Source organism: Bactrocera neohumeralis, chromosome 4 (assembly GCF_024586455.1).
Source record: "Bactrocera neohumeralis isolate Rockhampton chromosome 4, APGP_CSIRO_Bneo_wtdbg2-racon-allhic-juicebox.fasta_v2, whole genome shotgun sequence".
Classification (NCBI taxonomy): domain Eukaryota; kingdom Metazoa; phylum Arthropoda; class Insecta; order Diptera; family Tephritidae; genus Bactrocera; species Bactrocera neohumeralis.
Genome location: NC_065921.1, coordinates 24197953 through 24221663, shown reverse-complemented (window position 1 = coordinate 24221663; position 23711 = coordinate 24197953). Strand labels below are relative to the sequence as shown.

Genomic DNA, 23711 nt, shown 5'->3' with positions numbered 1-23711 from the left:
AAAAATTGTTTTTGTATATCCTGCTTTATATGTCCTCTGATATTACTGTCTCAGCTCGCGAGCTTTTAACTGATGTTACGAGATAGTGAACTTTTGTAGCGGAAAATGTTTTTGGGATACCGAGCTGCGATCTTTCAAAAACGAATGTGCGACATCTTTAAACCAAGCTTTGAGGGACTCCATCGAAGGAGAAGAGTCGCGCCTTTATTTCACTTGGAGATTCTTTCCATTCTAAAAACAAGAATCGTATCACCGACCGTTATTTTTTTTTTTAATTTTTTCGAAAATGGTTCCACAAGCGGTCTAAGTAAAAAAACGAGTTCGCTTCGGCTGAAAATTTGACATTTACAGTACTCTTCTCTTGTGATAGTGGAGTGGCGCCATCGTAGGGTTTTGCCATATACACACTTATCGGACCGCGCTCGTATGTATGTTTGCATGTGCGACCGTGCGCACTACACACAAGTTTTCGTGTGTGCACTCGTAGATGTCCCCATATGGCCGCGCCACAACTGCGCTCGAGAATTTATCTAAACGCTGATCTTTTATTAATGCTCGATAAATAACTACAGCAAATGGGTGGATGTTACTGTAAGCGCTTTTTGAGCATTCAAACACTCGCTTAACTTGCCGGTCTCAGCTTCTACTCGTTATTGTTGTATTCTTCTTATTTGAATGTTTTTCGATATTTTTTTCGCTTTGCTTTTGCTTTGCGTGCGGCAAATACCGAAATGCCGAGCGGAAGACGCATGCGGCGGCAACTTGGTGGGGTGTGGCACGCCGTTGCACACTTGCATGCATTATTTGTGTGTGTGTGTGTGTGTGTTTGTCACGGTGTTGGATTAAATGACTGATCAACATGCGCCCATATCGGCCAACTTGCCGGATTATTGAGAAATTGTTGTGTTTGCATTGAAATCAGCATTCAGCCAAGCCGAGCGAAGTGTTATTGCTGCCGCCGTTGCCTCTGCCACTGCTGTTGTCGTTGTTGCTGTTGCCGTGTGTGGCAGCCGTCTCACCCGTGACAACATTGAATTTAACTACTCTATTCTGCGTACTTTAGTATATTTAAGGCGCGTTATGGATTAAATACCATAATTATGAAGCGCCCTTTTGCCAGGCGAGTGCAAGTTTTGTTTGTTGTTATGCTTTTTGTTTTATTTATTATTTTATTTCGCACAAAAATGCAACTACTATTGAGTGGCTGCTAAAGGTAACGCCCTCGTATAGATCCCAACTGATTTGGCGCAAGGTTTATGGCTTCTGTCTGTTACGGATAAAAAATATTTATTTACTTATGTTTTTTGTTGTTGTATTCTCGTAAGGAATTCCAATTCGCCGCATTCGTGGCTGAGAGTACTAAAATTTACAAGATTGCTTTGCGCACAATCTTTGACAAATTGAGACACACAACCAACGCTTGAAAGAAATCGTGAAGGTTTATAGATATAATGCGAAAAGAGTACCGTTTCTTTTCGGTAGATTGCTTCTGTAGTAATTAGAATGAAGTTCTGAGTTTGATATTTCTTAGCATATGTTTTCTATTCGTTGAAGATGAAGTCTATGAACTAACTAACAAAACATTTATTTCCTCTCTTTTTAACTATTCTTTAGGATTAGTGGCAAACGGCTATGTTTAACCATTCCACCGTATAATTGTTATATTTACGCCTACGTTCTTAGGGTCTTTAGTTTTTTAAGCTAAGTTGATGTTATGAAACCCTTTATGAGTATCGACAAAAGTAAAAGTTTCGGCGAGTCAAATCTGTCAAATAAAAGGTGGTTATGCTCTTATTTTATTTTTTGCTATGTCAAAAAATTTAGCAGAAATTTGGTAGATCAGGTTTCGTAGTAAAACTTCCACGGTAGGACTCCCTAGTATTCCGTATTTGACGATCTAACATGGTTTTTAACGGACTTTAGCATTTTTTTCTAAAGTTGAATTGAAATTATGAGCTTACTTCGTATCAAGCCCATTATGTTCTACAATGGAACGGGTCAGTGCTCCCCTCTTCTCCTGTATTCTACTCTTGGATAGCTCAGCTACGTGGTAACTTGGCGAGCGCTGGGCTATCATCAATTCGTGCGCTGTCGCAAGATCATTTTGGCCCTAGATCGATCGCAAGAGATCCAGTCAACTCTTTGTCCTCAGTAAGGCCAGCCTCTCCCTAATAGCATTGTTTCACAGACGTTAACGTAACACTGTTTTTACGAAAAAATTTAGTGATTTTGGAACTAATCGCTTTGCTTAGGTCAAAATGGTCTTTTAAAATGGTTTTCCTTGATCCTTTTGATAATCTAACGATGCTAATAAGATCTCTGACTGTTAATCGTCGCTTCTACAGCACCAATTCCTTTATTTTATTGACGTGTTGATCATCAGTTGATGTCGATGGCCGTTCTAGACGTGGTTCGTCGTCAAGGTGTTCTCGAACCCCTTTAAATAATTTGTAACAATCAGAAACACTTGCTCGCGAAAAACTATTACCACCGGAGGTCTTTACCAACATTCTGAACGTTTCGGTACCAGAAATTTGATTCCACACACCAAATTTAATGGAACTTCTTTGTTGAATAATTTCAGTCATTGCAAAAATCGCCGAAGGCACTTTATATACTTCAGGAAGACAAGCGTATACTAAACACTAATGATTATTTTGATGTCACAGATGTCACTGGCAGTCATACCAACCTAGAAAAAAGATATTTCGACGAATGTGGTTCAGTGCGACATTTAAATTAAAAAGTCGTCCTATGATTTGGTCACATTAGTATATATGTATGTACACCCAGTCATGAAAGTATCGGAAATTCTTCATTTCCCCCTTTCATCTCCCGCTTATATGGAAGTCAGGTAAATTTTTTTTTCTAAGTTGGTGCAATTGTCCTTAATTATGATGCCAAAACCAGTGTGTTTCCAACAGCTGTTTGTGTCTGTCGACCTCAGTAGTGTTTGTCGAATTTTACAAAATTTTTTAACGTATTTGTGTTAAATTTTGGCCAAACACTCAACAAATATCATTGAGGAAGCACCGTATTCACCTGATTTAGCTTCATGTGACTTCTGGCTATTCTTGTAACTCAAAGAACCGCTCCGGAGAAACCGTTTTGAGTTCCATACTTCTACACATCTAGCAAATAATTCGTCCTTTGTTTCCGGTGGACTGGCATAATTGTAAACCCTTTTTTTGTTTAAACAAACCACAGATTCTCGATAGAATTAATATCGGGGACCATTCCAAAGTTTCAATTCGTTGACTTCTAAGATATTCTATAGTCTTTTTAGCTTTGTGCTTGAGATCGTTGTCTTGCATCAGAACGATTTTGCTACTGTCCATACCCAATTTCTAATTTCTCCAACGAAGAAAAATACGCTTGCCTTAATATGTCCATATAGAACATATTCGCATTCATATTTCTCTCGATTAAAACTAGATCCCCAGCACCACTTTTGCAAAAGCCACCCCAAAAAAGGACTTTACCGCCTCCAAATTTGAGTATTGGGATGACATCGCGTCTGGTAATAGTCTTTGATGACTTCTTCCAAACATAATGTATTTCATCTGACCCGTAAAGGTTAATCTTGCTTTCGTCTGTTTAAAATACATTCGTCCATTATTCTGGAGTCCAGTTTTGGTGTGCTTTAGCAAATTTTAGACGAAGTTCTTGATGACTTTGATGATGATGGAATTTTGCGCCTAGCTTTAAACCCTTGATTTTTCAACTCGCGATGTACAGTCATGCGCGAAACTTGTTTTCCGTAAATCGTACTCTGTTCCTTTTGAATCTCAGTACCTAATTTTACTGCTCCCGAGGTCACCAGATGGTTGATAGTTCGTCTATCGTGGTTATTTAAAACAGATCGTCGATCAGATCGATGTTTTGGTACTAATTTTTCATGATATTTTGCAATATTTTTCACTGACCCAAACGAAATCTCAGCTAAATTTGGAACTTGCCGATATGATTGTCCTTCATGCAACCATTGAAGCACAGCTTTCTTAATAGAGTAAGCAATTTTCTTCATTTTTCTAATAAAACTATTTTCAAAAAACCGCTCAACAAAAAAAAAATTATAATTCTACTTACCGCTTATAAGATGAAAAATACTTCTGAAAATGCTATTTGATTGAAAAATAGAGCTACTGGAATTTAAAATACTCGAAAATTGTTCATATGATATTAGCTATGCTCACACGCCTGAACGCAATCGATGGTGTAACACAATTGAGCAAATGTGCACATGACGCAAACCAGACCACCGCCAGAAAAATATTAAGAAATTGTACCGTTATATTCTGCGAAAAGAACTAAACATATTTGCAACTGAAATATGATAATGAAAATACTGTCGATTGCACAGAAAATAATTGACGGAGACTTACTATTTTAATTTTATTTTAAATATTGGATGTTAGTTAAGGTAAACAAAGCAAATTTAATAACATTTTTCAGTTTATTTGTTTAATATATATAAAATATTCAATAAGACAAAAAATTGCAGCTAAAGAAAACGGTTACTATTTTTAATAAAATCATTTTTAGCAAACTCATTACTCTCAATAACTGCTTTGCATCGCAGCGGCATTGAAGTTATAAGGTTATCCACTATGGTTTGGGGTATATTTCTACATGCCTCCAGGGCTTTTTGAAAAAACTGATCAGTATTTGGCACATTACTGCGATTAATTCTTTTTTTTTATAATTTCCTATAAATTTTATATGGGATTAAAGCCTGGGCACTGTGGAGGCCACTCCATTACATTCACTTTATTCCTTTGTAACCACGAGTTTAGGACCTATGTTATATGCTTCGGGTCAGAGTCCTGGTGGAAGACCCACTTAAGTGGCATTTCCCAATCAACATGTGGCAACATTAGGGATTCCTTAATGTCTCTATAAACGTACCGATCCATTCTACCATTAATACGTTGAAGCGGCCCCAAACCAGAAGCAGAAAAGCATCCCCAAACCATAACATAGCAACTATGTTTGACTGTTTTTAGACAATAAAAATTTTTAAGAGCGTCGCAAACGAAATGAACCAAATTAAATTTAGACTTATCACTAAAAAGAACAGTTTTCCACTTGCTTATTGGCCATTCTAGATGATTTTTAGCTAACACAATCGTTTTAGTTGGTTACGTTTGCCGATAAGGGGTTTCTTCGCTGGTCGGTAACTGTGTAAGTCAGCGTTATTTGGGCTATAAGCGACCGTTCAATTAAAATTTGTAATTGCAGTTTAAAATGGATATTTTTTACTCTCTTACAATTGAGATATCAGTTTTTCATCAGTTTTCTTGGTCGGCGTCACGAACGATGGTAAAGTTCGAAATTAACGATTGATGACTGGTGTACTTTATAGAAAGAGAAGTTGTTATTATAATCATCAAGATGTGCCAGTGCTTCACCGGAAGGCATTACTTTTTCGTAAAAAAATTTAAAATAAAAACGTGTTTTGCAAAAATTCAGAACAGAAATTCTCTGTAAATGTTCTAATTCGATTCAAACTCAAGACGTTAGAAAAAGAAACGGCATAAAGAAACAACAAAACAGAGTAGCAATCGGTCAATTTGAAATGGGCAAAAGTCATAAATCAAAATAATCAATGCTGTAAATTTAAAAACAATTTCAAAAAGCAAAAAAAAAAAAAAGACAAAAAAATCTAGTTGCTAAAAATACCTGTATATTCTTTTCTAATAAGACAAAAAAATTTAAAATCAGCAATATTTGATTTTATTTGCTTAGTTGTGTTACATACTGTATGTACTTATATATTTGCGTGGATTCCGATCTTCTGGTTGGCGTTTTGCACCTTAAGGTATTTCCCTGGCGTTGATTCTTGCTTGATCAAGAGTATAAAATGTTCGGAATTTAGCTGTTCCTTACTTGTATTTTTTTTTGTAAGCTTAACGAAATTATTTGGGTTTTTGAGGTATGACCTTCTTCTAGTACAAAACCGACCTATGCTTATAACTTTACAATATACTTACGGATTTACATTAGTTTAGTGTCATCCACCTTGAGCAAAATTACAATTTTCTTTCTTTCACTTTTTTCTGTAATTTCTTCAGTGTTTTTTTTTTTAACCAATTTCTTTAGTTTTTTTCTGTTTGCACGTTTTTGAATTACACCGTTGCGTTGCAAAGTGCACAGTTGGATATCAATTAATCTTCAATTACTTGCATTGCTGATGTGCTTTTGGTTTGGTTTCAATTTTTTTCATAATTCGACTTGTGCGCTTCATGTGGCGCTACTCAAACGAACACACAAATAATCTCCTTACCGTACGATGTTTGATTAATTTCCTTAAGAATAACATAACAGCAAAACGTTATGATGATCAATTTTTCAAGTAAGGCAGACGAAATGAATTTCTCTGATTCACAAAGAAAATGTGTTTATTGAATTATGTAAAAGAAAGATGTTTATGAAAAAGTTCAGGTGTGGTAAAACATCTTCAATTCACGTGTGTACCGTAAGCGGAATAACGGAAATGTTGTTGTAAAATTGTAAGAGAGATGTCGCTCAACTGTTTATTAATATTCAGCAACGCTTTAAAAAATACTTCTCAAAATTAATATAAATACAAACATGCGGAAAATCGATTTTTTTCTTGATATTGAATCAAACCAATTTTTTCGAGAGTCTAAGTCTTAAGTAAAAAAGAAATTTATGCGGGCATTTTCGAAGTTAGCCTCCCGAGACGAAAATTGGATAACGAGGTATTTGTTATCAGAACTGATTTCCGTAAAAATGACTTCATGATCCAAAATTTTTTTGTCTTGAAACCATAATATTATGTTTTAATTATTTTTCTCTTGAAACCTCAAGATTTTGACCGTAATCACATTTTTTAATTATTTAAAGTATTCTTCTAAAAGGTTAAGCGTATAAAACATTCAAAACAGTAAAGTGAGTTAGGTTAGGTTAAGTTAAGTAAACAAGCGGTGATGTCGAGAATTTCTAAGTACGGAACAAAGATACTGTCATATAAGTACAAAGCGCCTAGATCACCCAGCCACAAATTCATTGAGCTGACCTACATATATCTACTCCAGCAAATTCATCGGTTTTGTAGAAAGTATAGCAAGAAAAATGCTTCAACCTTGGTGTGGCGAAAGTTGAACAGTGAATGAGAAAGTATCTAGATGTTTCCAACTCATTTTCTTCCTTTCAAATTTGACAAGTTGCATACTCTAAAATCTTTAGCCTCACTGCGTGGGTGCCATTGGGGTAGTATCCGGTTAGAATGCCTATAATTGCGGCCATGTGAACCTTGCTAAGAGCTAGTAGTTCCATCGTCCTTTTGCCTTCCACTCTGTGCTAGAAGGCTTTCGCAACTCTTTACAGCTCCCGAGTGCACGACGATAGGAAACAGCTGCTCGTTTCCATCCTAATAGTATTTGTGGCTGGGTGCTTTTTCTCGCAAATTTATCGGCTTTACAATTTTCGACGATTCCACTCTGGCCAGATACAATGACAAGTTTAATACGGAACCTCCTCGACAATGTCAGCGAGCTTAAGGCTTGAGTAGCAGCTCTGCTATCGGACTAACTTCCCTAAAAGCAGACGCATTTCGTTGAAGTATATCTACTGCTGCTTTAATAGCTGCCATTTCTGCTTGAAAGACACAGAAGTGTTCTGGAAGTCTAAAACAAGAGTTGATTGAGAGCCCTCGACAGCAGACTTCGCCATCCAACCTTCGGCTTGAGCTTCGATCTATTCGTGAAAAAGCTCAGAGAATTGGAAATATGTATATTTTAAGCAACTAAATGTCTATAAAAGCAAAAACGGATAATCTTCAACTTTGTTTATCTAATTTTTTGTCGATCACCATCAAATATTCACTCTTTCATTTCATTGCGCGATTTTTTTTTTTCAAAAATTCTACACATATTATTGCCATTTTTCCTTTTTTTTATATAAAATCCGCCAACACGACCAGTTCCCTACGCGGTCAAAGCATAACTATGATCGACTTTTAAAGAAGTATCGTATCAAAGATCGATGTTATCATTTTCCATTTTTCCAAAATTCGCGGCCTTTCCCCGCTTTCATACACGTCCACAACAAAACTACCTGTACTATTGGTCCACGAAAATTTCCTACGGATAGTAAATTTTTGTTGCGATAGTTAAAGTTTAAGTTGGACAGGGATCCGTGGTTTTTTAATAAGTTGTGGAAGAGAACGATAGTCTTTGTGGATGTGAAGAAAAGTCGTCAATAGTGGTAGTTGTGAGTAGACAGATAAAGCTGTGCCCGCAGTTGTTTCAAAATTGTGCGAAATAACAAAGAGAATGCGAGTAGCTATACTCGCCTGTCTGTCCGTCCATCTGTCTGTACACGATCTGAAATTTTGCACTCGTCCTTTCCTCGTCAAGAAGCTACTCAATTGTCAGAGCCGCCGATATCGGATGACTATTGTATATAGCTGCTGTACGATCGGAATTGAGTTCTTGGAAAACTTTTTCATATGGCAAGATATCTATCTTCACAAAATTTGTCATAGATTATTCTCTAAGGCAACGGTACAATATCGGAAGGTCCTTAATAAATTGTCCCCATTTATTGGGCTAACCAGATCTTGTACGACGGTGCGTTCACATTGTCATTGCAGACATTCAAAGAATCGTCGTCTTCTGTCGCTTTTAAGCATATCTACCCAGATCTCAGCTCCGTATAATTGGACGCTGATGTCGTCGACAGCTTTCTCTTTCTTTGTTGAGGCCCCTATTTTGGCCATTAGTCTGCTAAGTTGGGAGGTGATTTTCGCTGTCTTTCCTACGCCGTGCTGGATTTGTACCCTGAATATTAACCTGGGGTACAGTCTTACGCCTGAGTAGTTTACTGATTTATGTGTCCTAGGAATAGCCGTAGTCGTTCGCATACTTATTTCGAGGTATGTGCTTATATGTTCGCAATAGTAGCCCTGTTTTCTCCGTAGCAAGCTGGAGGTTGTGTGAGACGAGCCATGTTTTCGTCCATATAATGACCTGATTAAGCTTTTTGTGTGCTTCTTCTGTGTCTCGTGCTCTAATTGCTGTTGCAATATTGTCCGCGTAGCCAATTAAGTACAATTCATGCATTTCGAGTTTTAGTATAGCGTCGTGGCTGATGTTCCACAAGTCTGGGCCTAGAATTCATCCTTGTGCTGCTACTTGTCGTGATCTCTCTCTAGTTTGGTACAGCAGTTTTCTGTTACTAAGGTAGCTCCGCACCATACCTTAGCAGTAGTCGGGGATTTTAAAGTTTTTTTCGAGATCGTCGATCATATCCACCCAACCAGCGCTATTTAATGCGTTACGGACATCTAAAGTCGCCAGCAACACTTTTCTTTTGTATTTACAGGGTTTGTCTGGAAAGTAATAGGACTGATTTTCTTCCGCCGCGACTGTACTTCGGAGCGTGCGCGGACCGACTGGTTTCGGTAGAGGGTTGTTCGTTAGAGCCAGATGTTTTGATATGATGGCAAGCATTTTTGGAGGCCTTAAGAGGTTGCGGAAAGAAGACCGTGCTTTAGCAAGACCTGCGACTTCGACAAACACCGACAATGTGACTGGTGTGCGCAAAGTTTTGAACTAAGACCGACGACTAAGTATTCGTTTAATTGCCCTGATGTTCAATTTATTAAAATCTGTGGCTCATGACAATGTGACGGAGTACTTGAACATGCGTTAGGTGTGCGCGAAGATGGTCCCAAAAGTGCTCATTGACAACCAGAAATTGCGACGATTGGAAGTGTGCCAAGACCCTCAATTTTTGAATAACGTAATCACAGGTGACGAGTCATGGATCTTTGAGTATGATCCGGACCTTTTTTGTTTCCTTGCTATAGCAAGGTCGATGAAAGGCAAGCATTTTGAGACGACAGAGGGGATCCAAGCAGCATGCACCTCGTCTCTCAAGGCTATTCTATTTTTTAAATCGACTCAGTCCTATTACTTTCCGGACAAACCCTGTATGCCATCTACGCTGTGCGGCTTCTACACTTCCAATGACGCATTTTATAGCTCCTAGAGTCGATCTGCCAGATCTAAAGCCATGTTGTTTAGAGGAGACTCCTCCAGCTTCGTTGATGACCGCTTCGAGTTTGAGTTTAAGTAGCCTTTCATAGAGCTTTCCCGCTGTGAACACTATAGCATATAGGTGCCATACAAACTGAGCAATCAAAATCAAGTTTTTGTATTTGCGAAGGGTATTTTAGCTTCAGTGTAACCAAAGTTACCGTTTTTGCTTGCTTTTGGACCCAACTTTATGAAAAAGATGAGAAGGTTGCTGCACTTTATTATTTTAGCTATGTTCTTTTGTCACTCGCTTAGAAGAAAACGTGACTTATACTAAAGATGGATAATTTTTTTAATGAGAAAACACCATCTGGACACCGACAAATATATTTATCCATATTTCTATGCCTCAGCTCTGTAAGAAATTAGTGACAATATTTTCAAGAAAAGTTCATCTCTACTTACGGATGTTTCTCCGCCGTATGTGGCCTTAAATAGTGAATTTCTCTTTTAAAGTGAAAAATACTTTATGTCGGCAGTATCTGAGCAATGACAAGTGTCATCACTACATTGCGCTGCCTAAACCATAGACGGATCTAGGAAAACAACAACAACATATTTTCTTTCTGCAACTTTTTTGTGAAAAGTGAAAAGCTCTGCAACATTTTTCGCACATATTTACCATCAATGCAAACGCACATGTGTGAGTGTGTGTGTGCATAACCATGTTGCCACATACTTACAACATAACTACAAAAGCACATAGCAGCAGTTGGAGCACGTGTAAAATTTGCGGCATGCAAACCAAGAAGCCAACGACAACAAATCGTTGATTATTGTTGCCGCTGCTGCTGTTACTCGGCTCTATCGCGGTATCTACTACTGCTCAGCTTGCACATTTGTACGCACGCGTCTAAGCACGTAAGTGTGTGTTGCCCCTGTCGCTGCGATCGAGTGGCCGGTGCGTTAAATCACGAGAGCAGCGATTGAATGGTTCACCAGCTTGAGTTCTTGTCTATCCATCGCGCCAAGTTCATGGTGTTGCTGTAGTGTTTGTTGTTTTTTATTGTTGTTGTTGTTTGCGCGTTTCGCCACACATCGTTTACTAGGTCGTTGGCATGCCGCATTGCCAACTATCTGGGCTACACTTGTACATATGTATGTATGTTTGTGCTCATTGCTGTTGTTTGGCTTGTCTTGTTAGGCAATTTCATTGAGATCAATTCGTTAAAGTGGTAAAAATGCCAGCCGAACAAATAGACAAAGTCGCAAACCCTCATCCAAGTATTATAAATATTATTATGTACATATACCCTGCTGGAAAACGCTGAGAAACTTGGAGCTTAGATAGATGAATTGAAAGTTGAGGAATGCACTGCAACTTGTGTTCCATTATGCTCTCTCCTGTTATCAAACCACTTCGTATTACCCAGTCGAATCAAAGTAGCTTAGTAAAGCCCATAGGTTTTATTTACCCGAGAGCCTGACTCCATCTTACGATTGCGGGGAGGTGTGCGGGCCCACAGCGAAGAACGGTCGCAGTCCTATCGGACTGGTTGCCGCAGCTTCTTTCGCCAGAGGATCGGCTAGCTCATTTTCATAGATACCTCTGATCCAGATCCATGCTACTAAGATATTATTCTACATGGCAACATTGTTATTCTTATACACTCTAATACCAATTTATTCCAGCGGACCGACTGAGAATCTTACTAGTCTAAGATTTGTATGAGGATATAGTAAATAATGCTCAAACTTCTCGAATAAAAAATCGTCCGCGTAACACTTTTGTTGTATTCGACTCATGTAGGTACACACGCACCAGGTTCATATTTATAGTACCGCTAAGTTTCGTCGACATATGTGCAACTCGACCTAGATTTTTTGAGGATCAAATCTTCATGCAGTATTGACTGTGGAACTAATGTTCAAAATTGCCTCTTTCCCATGATTCTTAACTTGTTTATCAGCCTGATAACTGCTTCCTTATTTTCAAGCACAATAACTGTTGCTGCAACACGAAAGTTATCCTTCAAAGAAATACAAACGCGTTTCATTTCCACGAACGGTGGCTCCAGTTGTGAATTCTTCATTATAAACTGTGCTGAGGGTTTCTAGGTTGATAAAACTAATAAAAGTACAGTCCTATTCCGAGAAACATATGATTATATTCTGAAGTTATTTTCAACTTTTTCCCCGTTTTATACACATGCCTAAGTACTGTTCTAATATTTCTCCCTTTTAAAATACACGTAATTGCTTTAAATCCTGTATCTACTTAATGTTTACCATACGACTTCGAAGCACCGAACCCATCTGCAACCACTCAATATCTTCCAGTAAATACAAAATTAAATATCTCTTGAATATACTCGTTGACTCTGGTCAAAAAAGGGAGTAAAGGATATACAAATATCTTTATCTTGATTTTGATCTCTCAGTTTGTTTGGAAAGTATATGCTATAGTGGTCCTATCTGAATAATTTGTTCAAAGATAATAGCCTGGCCTTTGAACGTAATATATGCTCAATAGTTTCGTACAAAAACTGTATTTGGATCGGTCAGTTTGTATGGCAGCTATCTGCTATAGGGCGGTTCCGATAAATGAGCAGTTTCTTGGTTAGAAAAAGAGAATTGCAAAATTTCAGATCGATACCGAGAAACCGTAAGACTAGTTTCCGTATATACAGACGGACATGGTTAAAACGACTCAGTTCGTCACGATGATTAAATATCTTTATATAGATATACTACTGTGGGCCAAAAATAGTACCTAAGACTTTATAATTTTTTTTCTATGTTGGTATGACTGTGAGTGACATCTGTACCAAATGTCACCTCGAAATAAGCATTAATGTATAGCATATGCTTTTCTTTCTCAAGTACATAAAGTGCATTTGGCGATTTTTACGATGAGTGAAATGAATGCGAATCGAATTTTCTGGTACCGAAGCGTTCAGAATGTTGGAAAAAGCATTCGATAATAATTGTGTGTCACGAGCAAGTATTTTTGATTGGTACAAATTACTCAAAAAGGGTCGAGAACACGTTGACAACGAACCACGTCCAGGATTGGTGCTTGAGAATAAAATAAAGCAACTGCTGTTTGAGAATCGACGATTAACAGTCAGAGATCTTACTGGCATCGTTGAAATATTGGAAGAATTAGTGAAAACCATTTTGAAAGACCACGATTGGTTCCAAAATCACTTAATTTTTTTAGAAAAACAGAGTCACGTTAAAGTCTGTGAAACAATGCTTTGCGACTACAAGGATGTCATGGAACATATTATCACCGGCGATGGTTCTTGGATCTATGCTTACGATCCGAAAACAGATGATCAATCGGCTGAATATCGTGGCAAAGGTGAGACGTAATAACCACGTAAAAGCAGGCCAAAAATCAAGGTTATCTTGAGAGTTTTCTTCGACTATCGAGGTGTGGTGCATTTCAAACTTCTTCCGACCGGCCAAAGTGTGAACAAAAATACTATTTGAGTGTTATGCGTCGTTTGCGCGCGGGTATTCGTAAAAAGAGGGCGAGTTAATGGATCGACAACTCTTGGTTTGTACAGCACAATAATGCACTGTCGCATACACTGGATTGATTCTTCGTGAGTTTTCCGCCAAATTTTCAACTAATATCCTGCCGCAACCACCGTATTCGCCTGAGTTAGCTTCGTTTGACTTTTGGAGAAACCGTTTCCAGTCAATTGAAGACATTAAACGTAAAGTGCTACGCACAACGAAGACTATTTCGGAAATTGACTGTAAAAACTTGTTCGAAGATTGGAAAAAACGTTGGCTTAAATGTATTGGGGCCAAAGTGAATTACTTTAAGGGGGAAGACATAGTTTTTGAAGAATAACTTAATAATTTGAATTGGGTCAAACTAACCTAAAAAGGCGCTTGAAATTGGTATTTTTCCTAGCGGTACATCTAAAATACACAGATCAAAAAATTGCGTATGTATGTGCGTGTATATATTTATTTTTACCTTAAACGGCCTTTGGCTCTTTGGCTTATAAATATTGAACGGCGCAATGCAATGTGCAAATATGTATCTTCTATTGGCTTTCCTAGAGCATGTAAATCCAAACACACATGCACAGAACAGTGATGCATGTATCGGTACTACATATGCATGTATGCCTGTGAAATGGACCTGGTACGCAGACCTTCTTATACTTTCCGACTATTTGGTGTGGTGTGGTGTGGTGCGGGCCTTAATGCAGAAGCGATTATTCGCACAGCTGCGCGGTGGTAGATCAGGAGCCGGTCATAAAATGCCTTTCATATGCGCCAATACTCACTTGTAAACTTCAACTTGCAAATATCCAAAGCCAAGCGCACACACACATATGCTGCACCCGACACTTTCTCATATGCCGCCGCACCGCTTTGGCTACGCCACAGAGCCAGCAGCCACGGCGCGCCAATATTTTGCGCAAACGCTCCTGCTACACAGCTACAGCTTCAACTTCGGCTTTGGCTTCCACCAATTTGGCCTTAGACGCATTTACTACGACGTCATAGCTCGGCGAATGAAGATGATTTATAGAATCATTTTATTATTTATTGCTCATTCAAATCGCTGTCAAATGAGTTGGTAATTAATTAGGGTGATTTAACAAAAGCTCCAAAGCAGCTTAAGGACTTAGTGGTACGGGCGATAGAAGTGCCAAGCGAGAGTGTGTGTGAGAGATAGAGAGAGATCTCGCGTACTAAGTATGTGTACTTAGCAGCGGTGTTGTTGCAATTGAAGCGGCGATTTTCCGAGTTGTTCATGATTCGGCGATGTTGTTGTTATGTTGTTGAGCTACTCTGTCGATTATGGCTTTATTATTAGACACTCTAGTTACTACCAGGTGTCACAGGTTACATACATACATTTATACATATGTATTACTCGTGTGTATGTATGTGTGTTTGCATGCATGGTTGCATTTCTTTCTATTCAATGATTTATTTTTGGAGAACAGGAAGTTGAAGTAGGCGAAAATAAATTCAGAAATACACTTCGTGTGTAGAATTTGTGGCATTCCGTTATAGTACTTATTTGTTGCATACAAATATGGAAGGAGACCACTGAGTTCATTGAGTCATTGATTATTGAGTATATTTATGTGGTAAGGTGAAGCTGAGGTTTGCAGAAAAGTACTAATTTCGACAATTTGTTTGGGTGTAAGGAAAAATAAATAAAATTTATCTCCCCTTAAGAATTTATTAAACACGTGTTTGAATGTTTAAAATTTTTTTATATTCAGATTAAGACATATACTACCAGTCACTGGTTCGGAATCATCTTCTAGTTGATTCTAAGAGGAACTCATGATATCTGAAACACAAAAAAACAAGATATTGAACTACATAAGACCTGTTGTAAGCAAGTTCTTGGTTTTACTTAAATTTTTCATAGAACATCGGTCTAAGAAAAGCTTAAGTTATGACCTAAACACTAACACTGATTTCTTTATAAAAAAGTGTCAATAATAAAAAATCTGTGTATTGTTCACCGGATAATACTACTGCTAAAGTTTCTAGAGTATACATGCAATAGTCTTCTTTTGGACTCTACACTGGTCAAACGTTTTAAGTTGTTCTTTCTTTTCACTGTTTGGCACCAATTGGAGATTCCAAGTGTAGCGAGGTCGTTTTCTACCGTTTTTTCAACGAAGTGGAGGTCTTCCTCTTCCTTTGCTACCCCTGGCGGGTACTGCGTCCAATACTCTCAGAGCTGGAGTGTTTTCATTCATTCGGACGACATGATCTAGCCAGCGTAACCGCTGTCTTTTCATTAGCTGAAATATGTTAATGTCGTCGTATATCTCTTACAGCTCACCGTTCCATCGACTGCCGTATTCGCCGTTGCCAATACGCAGAGAACCATAAATCTTCTTTCGAACCTTTCATTCGAAAACTTGTAACGTCGATTCATCAGATGTTGTCATCGTCCATGCCACTGCAGTAGTATGTTCTGTAGAATTTGGTCTTTGTTCATCGAGAGAGGACTTTACTACTCAATTGCCTAATCAGTGCCATGACAGTGAGGAAAGTTCTCTGAACGCCATTCACTTGGGAGTGGCCAGAAACGATTATTTTATGTTTGACTCCAGCAGCTCACGACTTCCGGTCATAAACCAAGTATCCTCTTACCATATTTTCGACGTATATTTATAAGAATTTGAAATTTTTTGGTATCATTGGTTCTATTTCTTGAAAATTTTGTTACGTTTTTATCATAAGTATTAACGAACGGGTAATCATCATTCAACAACTGTTGATTATATCCTCGGGAAGTTACTTTGCAATTGTTTTGCTGTGCATTCTTCAATAAAATACCAATAATAATTTTTCTCAACTGTTAAAATGAAATCGAAAACGTTTCGGTTGAGTTGTTGCATTGATTTCAAGCTTTGACGTGGAGCAGGTTTAAATCAAAAAGCCTTATTTAAAAAATTCAATTATTTAGTCTTTTAGTTTTTGAGATTTAGATCTGAAATTTTGCACATGTCTTTTTCTGTTCAAGAAGCTGTCAGTTTGTCGGAACCGCCGATACCGGGCCACTATAGCATATAGCTTATAAATTAATTTCCCAGCTGTCAACAAAAATCATATTTTCTGACGTAAAGAGATCGATATCGACGATTGAGCTTTTATGCTTATAAGTGGAAAAAACATGCTCGACAGATTTGTCAAGGTATCCATTGGACTTCGGTCATTGTACCAGGTTGTTCAATAAGTTTTGTCGTTCGATAAGAAAAACACAATTTTATGATTCAAAATACACATTATTATTCAGTATAAGCTCCCTGAACATTATTACACTTGCTCCAACGATCCCCCAATCTGTGGATCCCTTCTCTGAAGTGAGAATCCGGAAGGTCTGCAAAATGCGCTTCAACAGCCGTTTTGACCTCTTCATTTGATGAAAAACGCTTGCCGCGCATAAATTTTTTGAGTTCTGGAAACAAATGGAAGTCGCTGGGGGCCAAATTTAGTGAATTCGAACTTTAATTCATGGATTTTAGCCATTGTCAAAATGCTCTTGTGACACGGTGTATTGTCCTGATGAAAAAAATTTTTTTCTTCTGCAAACCGGATCTTTTTTCACGAATTTTTTCCATGAACTAGTCCAAAAGTTTGCAATAATATTCAGAATTAATTGTTTTACCAGTTTGCAAGTAATCCACAAAACAAAATTTCTCTCGCATCCCAAAAAATTGATGTCATAACTTTCTTAGCTGATTTCCGGAAACGAACTCGTTTCGAAGCCGAACAACCAGGTTTACACTACTCTTTAGCCTCTTGTTTTAATTTAGGATCATGGTGATAAACCCAAGTCTCATCTATAGTGATGAATCGATGCACAAAATCCACTTAATCCTTTTTAAAACACACCAAATGTTGCTGAGAAAGTCGCATTCGAATGTGTTTTTGTTCCATTGTTAGCGAATGTGGCACCCATTGTGCTTTCTAAAACCCAAAATTTTATTTAAAATATGGCTCACACTGCCTAATGAGATGTGTAGAGCTTCTACTAAATCTCTCTCAGTCAATAGACGATCTTCTAAAACCATATCCTGTATTTTGTCTATGATTTCTGATGTTGATGCGCTTTCGGACGTCCTTCACGTGAATCGTCTTCACGACCACGTTTAAATTCAGCAACCCATCTTTCTACTGTTCTAATTGTAGGTGAACAATTATTATACTTTTTTAACATTCATTTGAGAATTTCGATAGGTGCTACACCTTCCAAAAATAAGAATTTTATCACTGCACGATATTCAGTTTTTTCCATTGTAAAAAAATACTGTGACACGGCGACACTAAATGGCTTGTAAATAAAGAATGAGTTGACAGATTGAAATGAAACTTTACATATGTTCATATGAAGAGTGTACCAACAAAACAAAAAAAATTTTGGGCTAGTAGCAACGTCCTCTCTTATCGAACGACAGAACTTATTGAGCAACCTGGTATATCGATAAGCTTTCAGGCCCTATTTAAATGCATAATTCTTGTTTTTTCTACCGGACAAATACGTAGGCTGCCGTTTAAATTTCCGGTTTCGGCAACCCGAGTATTGCATTTTGGCAATTCACAACTTTTTTGTGAAGTTTGGTGCTTTTTGATGTTATACAAATTCAGAACGTTTTGATTTACTAGCGACATTTGTGTTGTTTACAAATACTTCAAATATTCATTTCGGTCACAAAATAGAATTAAAGCGCGAACATTTTCCCGCGATTATTTTTTACGACTTTCGATGTGGATTAACTCAACAGTGTATCGAGAACTTAAAACAATTTTTGGCGATGAAGCTTCATCAAACACCATTGTTTATCTATGGTATGTTGAATTCAATCGAGGTCGTAGATCGCTCCAAGACGAATTTCTCGAGGGTCGTTCAAAATCAGATCGTTCGTCATGTGACCTATTCTGTCATGTGACCTATTGTGAGATTGAAACAATTATAGGCGTTAGTGGCATCAGCATACTATTTATGGTTTTCAATATTGCATGGACATTTGACTTAATAAAAATTCTTCACTTTGGATCCCACACAATTTTTCAATCGCTCCAAAATAGGTTCTATTGATCAAGAGAAATGCTCTCACACATCGACTGAAGCATCTGCATTTTTGAACACTCAAAACATCGATTTGATGAGTTATCCTTCGTAAAGTCCTGACTTGGTACCGAATGACTTCTCTTTATTCCCGCACGAAAAAAAAAAAAAAAATTAAGAGCTCAACGTTTTTCAACACCCGAAGAGGTGGTTGATGCGCCTGAAACATGTTAACCGCTTAGTAACCGTATTATTCAACTGTATTTCTCTATAATAATCTCCTTAGGTATAATTAAATGAATCACCTTATGTAAGCGGTAACTAGTTTACACTTTTATTTTCGATTTTTCGCCGAAGCGACACTAAAGGAAAGATTCAAATTTAATACTGACATAGCATCATTGTGTGTTCTAACGAACATTTTATATTCAGCATCAGGAAGAAAACCTTCCACTATGAAAAGCCATAATGGCATACGCGTTACATTCATGTTACCCTGGTAAATTGGAATGAGTTAATAGTAAACAAAGAAAAAATGAAAACGTAGTTCCGGCATACGAACCCGTAGTGGACACTTTATGCTGCTTAATCTGCGCAAGCTCATTGCCATGATATTATTGATAGCGACATTGCCACCTTTAACCATTTCCCACTTACAAACATCTACGGATGCCCGCATATTCAGGCTTTCGTAATTACCCAATTTGTTGCGGCGCAATAACTCAATATCTATCTGTGAATGAATGAAGTACAAGTACCGATTTATGATATATATATATATATATGCCCTTACCAATAAAGCTTTCACTGGCTTTATGAAGTTACAGGCTGCAGTTAGGTATTTAAATTTTCCACGTCCCTGCTGCAACAGGCATTTGGAGGGATCGCAAACTTCTCTATTAAAATCACATTCCAGATTGGTGGGTATAACTGTCGGGTGCTTGAAAAGCGTAAAACTTTATATATATAAATATATTGAAAACAAAAGTGCAAATGTACCAACCACATATCCGAAAAGCGCGAAATTTATAAATAAAATGTGTTGTATCAGCAACCTTGCCATTTTGAAGTGATCGAGTATCAAGCTATGCGAAACGAAAACTTTGTCAATAATCGCAGTCAGTCGCACACGCACAAAATAATATAATCACCTCTGATTGATTTAGCGTAATTGAACTAAATTGTTGAATTATTAAATATAAGCATTGTTTTGAAAATGAACGCGATTGACTTTGATTCGAACTTCTGATATGGAAATTTGGTAAAAACTGGAATTTTTTTATTTAGATTATTTTCTGCTCAATACACTCATTCTATATCAGTAATATGGTATGTACATACATACATACTAATATGAGCAAAAAATAGCAAGACTTTGTGCATAATTTTAAAATTCTTAATTTATTCTTCAAAATGTTATCCCCCTCGACGGTAATACATTTGTGCCAACGTTTTTTCAATGCTCGAAGCAGTGTTAAAGTAAATATCCGGAATAGCCTTCAATGCGTGTAGCGATGCACGTTTCTTCAATTGACTGAAAACGGTTTCCCCGAAGCGGTCGTTTGAGTTTGCTGAATAGCCAGAAGTTACACGGAGCTAAATCAGGCGAGTAAGTGATTGCGGCACCGTTGAAAATTTGATCAAAAACTCTCCAAGAATCAAAGCAGTATGCGGCGATGCATAATCGAAGAAAACTATTAACATATACTTGATTTTTGACTTGGTTCGACGAGGGTTTTTCGTGCTCGGCTCACCTTTACCACGATACTCGGTTGATCGATCGTCTGTTTCCAAGTCGTAAGCATAGATCCAAGATTCATCGCCTGTAATAATACAAGGTCTGTCGCAAAAGAAACAGGACTGTTAAAAAAATCGCCTTTTGGATAGCTGAAATATCCTGAAACCAGGCAAATGAAGTTTTCCAAATAGGTAAAAATCACTTTTTTTCGGCTTCTTCTGATCGTGAACCACTCATGCACATTACTACGGGGTAGGCACTGATCGCCATAAACTTTTTTCATCATATGAAATTTTTCAGTAAACGTTTTCCATCAAAAATTTAAAGTTTTAAAACAAAATTTAATATTTGATAACATCTGTTATCCAATTGTTTTAAAATTTTTACGAAATGTCAACAAGAGATCGAACTTTTTATTTCATATACCCACCAATAGGTGGCGCCACCAGAAACAGTTATATTTAAAAAGTTCTGTTTCTTTTGCGACAGACCTTGTATGTTTCATGACATCCTGGTAGTCGGAAAACATTGTTTCACAGACCTTAACAATGTTTTTTGAAAAAAATTGAGTGATTTTGGAACCAATCGTATTTTCACTTCTCTTAGGCCCAAATGTTCCTTCAAAATGGTTTTTACTGATCCTTCCGATATTCCAACGATGCCAATAAGATCTCTGACTGTGAATCGTTGATTCTCAAGCACCTATTTCTTTATTTTATTGACGGGTTGATCGCAAGAAATGCGGTGTGAGCCGCGACGTGTTCGTGGTGCAAATTCCAATCGCTGCGATGCCTTGTCGGACCCGACTGACCCTTCGTTTGAGTCTCTTGTAGACTTCCACGTAAAACTTGGCGTTGACGGTTTATCCAGGAGGAACAAGTTTATGGTGGACGATGCCTTTGATATCAAAAAAGACAATGAGCATGGTTTTCACAAAAATGGCTGGTGCCACCGAAACAAACCATTTCTTGTTAAAGCAACGTCTGGGAAAGCTTGCTTGATCATATCAAATGTCTCTTCCGCAGATTTATCGAAAATGTAAATAAACCACAAAATATTTAATTATTAATCAATATTTATTTTGTCAGCTTCAAAGTAATCCTTTCCAAATGTCATACACTTATACCAACGATTTTTCCAGACCTCGAAACACTTTTCATAAGCACTTTTTGGGATTGCGCCTTTAGCGAATTTTGTTTTAACTCTTCGCCATAAAACGGCGACAATTTCAGTTTAGGGAACAAGAAAAAATCACAAGGAACCAAATCTGTCGGTCACAATAGTGGCCCGATCTGATGGTAAATTAGCATCGAAAAATCCATGAATTGTTCTTCCACAAATCCGGCCAATTTCGACGGATGTTCTGTCGCAAACACCTCAATACGTTTGTCGTTCCTGATCAAATTCATGAATCACCAAACTATGAATATCGGAGAAAACAATGAGCATCACCTTGATTTGGCATAGTTTTTTTGGTTTCGGCTCGTTTTTTTCCCTTCATTCCGATGATTGTTGACTTTTTTGCATGTCAAACTTATAAATCCATGTCTCATCGGCAGTTATTATGCTCTCCATGAATGTGGGATAGGAATTTTATGGTACTCTTTTCGGTAAAACTTCAGCTTTGTCGGGACGAGTCGAGCAAGAACGCGTGTCATAACCAAAATATTCACCAAAATCAATAAAAATTTGATAGAGTTACGCGGTTTTTGAAGTAGATAATTTCAAAAATCAAACACTGCGCATTTCTTGATTAGTCCAAAGTCATTAAATCGTATAAAGCAACCAAACTGTAAATAAAAAATTAAAAAAACAAAATACAATTTTTTAACTTATTCTCGATATATTTAATTTTAAATTAAATATAAAAACACTTCAAAATAAAAGTTGTTCAGGTTTCATACGGTAGAGAGACACTTAAAGAATACTCATATTAATTAAGAGAACTGATTAGAATTTGAGGCATCGTTACGACCGCATTGAAAAAAGTAGTTTCAAGGAAAGCGCGTTTCAAGTTTTGAGTTCAGACTAAGGTCATGGAGTTGTCAGAACATTAAAATGGCTTTGAAAATACCTTGAATTTTGAAGATTTCTTTTAGAGAGATTGCAAGCTATGGAAGTTTGAAAAAACAAATTATATTTTTAAATTCCTAGACTCTTAAATTCGAGTTAGGGATATTTTTAAGGCAATCATATTTTCGAGAACTTATCGGGTTACATCGAAGTCTTGAATTAATAAATGTTTTACACACGAAGTTATGGTAGTGCCATAGAAAGGAATATTTATGAACTAAGATGATTTTGAAACCAAATGAGTGAATTGAATGAATTGAATTGAATTGAGCATAAAATCAAGATTAATAATTCTTATGAGATTTTTTCTCACAGCTTCATTTATGGTTAAATCTTAGCTAGATTATGCAAGGTGCGTTCCAAAGTAAACAGGACCTTTAAGAAAAAACAGAACAGATGTTTTTTTCGGCAAAATTAATTTATTTTATTCAAAATAGTCCCTTCTGCTTTAATACAGCTTTTTGCACGGTCTAAAAGCATGTCGAACGAATGTTTTAGCTCGTTGGCGGTATGGCCGCCAGTATGCCGGTGCAAGCCTTTTGGATGGCCTCTACGTCGGCATAACGCTTTCCTTTCATAGGCAAATGCATTTTTCCGAAAAGGAAGAAGTCGCAGGGCATACCAGGTGAATACGGGGAGTGGCTAATGGTTAAATTGTGATTTTTGGTCAAATAATCGGTCACAAGCTGTCCTGCGAATGTTGGATTCTGAGCAATTTTTGGTCGTCAATCAATTTGTACGGAAGAAACCGCGCACACTCCTCTCGTAAGCCCAAATGTTCGGTCAAAATGCGATAAATCGATGTTTTGGAGATGTTCAATTCCATTTCCATTTATTTCAATGATGATTTCGGCTGATTTTTGATGAATTCACGCACAGTTTCGACGGAATTTCCAGTGATCACGGATTTTGTTTGGCCCACATGTTGATCGTCATTTATGTTCTCACGACCACTTCGAAAACATTGAAACCACTCGTGCACTCTGCTACGGGATAGACAATCATCGTCATAAGCTAGTTTCATCAATTGAAACGTTTCGGTAAAAGTTTTACCAATTTTAAAACAAAATTTAATGTTGGCTCCTTGTTCGAAGCTCATTTTCGCACCGATAACACAAACATACTGACACTTAAAACGCAATAACTTCACTTCCAATCGATGAAATGTCATGAAATTCTCACTGGACAATCGATAAAGATAGCTAATTCTAACGCACCAGTCGACATATATATAGATGGCGCCAAATATTCAAAAAGTCCTGTTTACTTTGGAACGCACGTATGTAGATAATCGATTGGTCAATTCAACACGATTTTA

General features: G+C 37.4%; 2 protein-coding genes across 2 annotated transcripts in view; one reads left to right on the top strand and one right to left on the bottom strand.

Moving 5' to 3' along the window:
- The window catches only part of LOC126754464 (uncharacterized), a 213850-nt gene that overhangs the window by 35298 nt on the left and 154841 nt on the right, over positions 1-23711 (top strand). The window lies entirely within an intron of this gene.
- LOC126757324 (uncharacterized) lies at positions 18895-20600 on the bottom strand. The gene is made up of 4 exons (XM_050471132.1): positions 19586-20600; positions 19376-19522; positions 19145-19315; positions 18895-19078 (listed from the first exon to the last, which is right to left on the bottom strand). Exons 1-4 carry the CDS (start codon positions 19643-19645, stop codon positions 18917-18919), a joined length of 540 nt encoding a protein of 179 aa, XP_050327089.1. The 5' UTR covers positions 19646-20600; the 3' UTR covers positions 18895-18916.

Coding starts and splice junctions, on each gene's coding strand:
- LOC126757324 (XM_050471132.1), bottom strand. CDS start 19,645: ATGGCAAGGTTGCTGATACAACACATTTTATTTATAAATTTCGCGCTT. Junction 19,316..19,375: donor AGCCAGTGAAAGCTTTATTG/GTAAGGGCATAT, acceptor ATTCATTCACAG/ATAGATATTGAGTTATTGCG. Junction 19,079..19,144: donor GCATAAAGTGTCCACTACGG/GTTCGTATGCCG, acceptor CCAATTTACCAG/GGTAACATGAATGTAACGCG.